General features: G+C 51.7%; 1 protein-coding gene across 1 annotated transcript in view; it reads left to right on the forward strand.

Moving 5' to 3' along the window:
- usp34 (ubiquitin specific peptidase 34) overlaps positions 1-1,966 on the forward strand; it is a 58,320-nt gene that overhangs the window by 31,194 nt on the left and 25,160 nt on the right. The window contains exons 24-29 of the mRNA XM_087175648.1: positions 69-231; positions 316-442; positions 908-1,058; positions 1,188-1,288; positions 1,441-1,656; positions 1,766-1,891. Of these exons, the coding sequence (XP_087031774.1) occupies positions 69-231; positions 316-442; positions 908-1,058; positions 1,188-1,288; positions 1,441-1,656; positions 1,766-1,891 (884 nt within the window). The remainder of the gene's footprint in view (positions 1-68; positions 232-315; positions 443-907; positions 1,059-1,187; positions 1,289-1,440; positions 1,657-1,765; positions 1,892-1,966) is intronic.

A 1,966-nucleotide genomic window follows, 5' to 3' on the forward strand; every position in this document is an offset into this window, starting at 1 on the left:
TGTGTGTGTGTGTGTGTGTGTCTGTGTGTGTGTGTGTGTGTGTGTGTGTGTGTGTTTGACGTGTCCAGCGGGAAAGACGGGGCTGGAGAAGGAGCAGGAGTTCATCAGGAAGTGCATGGAGAGTCTTCTGATGGCGTCGGCGAACCTGGAGAAGGACGCTCACTCCAGCCTGACCAGCATCGAGAGGGGGCTGCTCATGCTCAAAACACACCTGGAGGCCTTCAGACGCAGGTACCTGCCCGCACCTGGACTCGGACGTATACGATCGATACTGATCACGTATAAACACGCCGCTTCATTTCCTGTCCCTGTCAGGTTCGCCTACCACCTGCGGCAGTGGCAGATCGAGGGGACGGGAATCAGCAGCCACCTGAAGGCTCTGAGCGACAAGCAGTCTCTGCCGCTCAGGATCGTGTGTCAGCCCGCCGGCCTACCTGACAAGGTGACGCAACGAACCACCACTTAGAAACGGTTACTATGCAGTGCACTGTAACAACTCAAAGCATAGAGTGTAAAACAATGGACACTTCAACAGTCGCCATCTTGGCTTCGAGGAGTGAGGACGCCACGTCACATGACACATGACATAGAAACAAAAGAATCCGATTTGAGACGCAGCAAGTGAAAAGTCTTTTTAGTGGCAGATAAAATGTCACTAAATGATAAAATGATGTTTTATTCTGTAGGAAGAGGTGAAGTTACATCCTGTCTGTCTGCTGTGTTCACGAGTCATAATGTAGATATGATTAAAGTCACGACGCAGCTTTTATTACATATTTAATTATGTGATCTGATCGTTTTTAAATTACTGTGATGGTGTTAGTTCTTCACTATAAACAAAAAATGATTATAATGTCAGTGGATCAAACCCAGGTTCACTTTGTCCTTGTGGTTTCTTTTTTTGCAGATGACCATCGAGATGTATCCCAGTGACCAGGTGGCAGACCTGCGGGCCGAGGTGACCCACTGGTACGAGAACCTGCAGAAGGAGCAGATGAACCAACAGGCTCAGCTGCAGGAGTTCGGCCAGAGCAGCCGGCAGGCGGGAGACTTCCCAGGTGACGGCCCGCAGCTTCCGTGTTTGTTATAGTTTAGTTGTCAGAGCGTCGGAAAGCACCTCGTTGGTTAATGCGTGTTTTAAAAAGCCGCCGTGAGCTTGTGCGTGACGTGTGTCGATGTGTCTACAGGAGGTTTGATGGGACCCGTCAGGATGATCTCCTCCGGCCACGAGCTGACCACAGACTACGATGAGAAGACGCTGCACGAGCTCGGCTTCAAAGACATGCAGGTGACGTCCTGGTTTCTCTCTCGTTCGCCTGAATTTTGATTCACTTTTTTTGAGTCTTTCGTCGTGTCAGTGGCAGATTGAGCAACAACTGATCCAACTGAGTGAAGCTGAACAACACGGATGATTCATCTCTGTGTCGTGATTGTTCCCAGATGGTGTTTGTGTCTCTCGGAGCTCCGCGGAGAGAGAGGAAGGGGGAGGGCATCCAGCTGCCGGCCTCCTGCCTGCCTCCCCCACAGAAGGAGCACATCCCCATGCTGCTGCTCCTGCAGGAGCCTCACCTCACCACGCTGTTCGACCTGCTGGAGATGCTGGCCTGCTTCAAACCGCCCAGCCCCAACGCCGAGAAGGTCCACGAGAGCCCCGAGGTGGGTGTCGGTGACGGAGGAGACTCTTTGTTTTGACGTATGATGTGGACAACAGAGCTTTATAATCTTATTTTATATTTTATGACCGTTAAAACTTCGTCTCCTGCAGAGCGCGCGATGCGAGGAGCTTCACCTCCACGCGGAGAATCTGTCCCGGCGGGTTTGGGAGCTGCTGATGCTTCTTCCCACGTGTCCCAAGATGCTTCAGGCCTTCCAGAACATCTCAGACGACACGGTCAGTCACAGCGCTTAGCAACCAACTTTAACAATCGCGCCAACGTTTAACGATCACACAGGGAGAAGAGGAAAC

This window comes from Seriola lalandi, unplaced genomic scaffold (assembly GCF_002814215.2).
Source record: "Seriola lalandi dorsalis isolate HSWRI2012SDOR001 ecotype SW California unplaced genomic scaffold, Sedor1 jcf7180002054479, whole genome shotgun sequence".
NCBI lineage: Eukaryota > Metazoa > Chordata > Actinopteri > Carangiformes > Carangidae > Seriola > Seriola lalandi.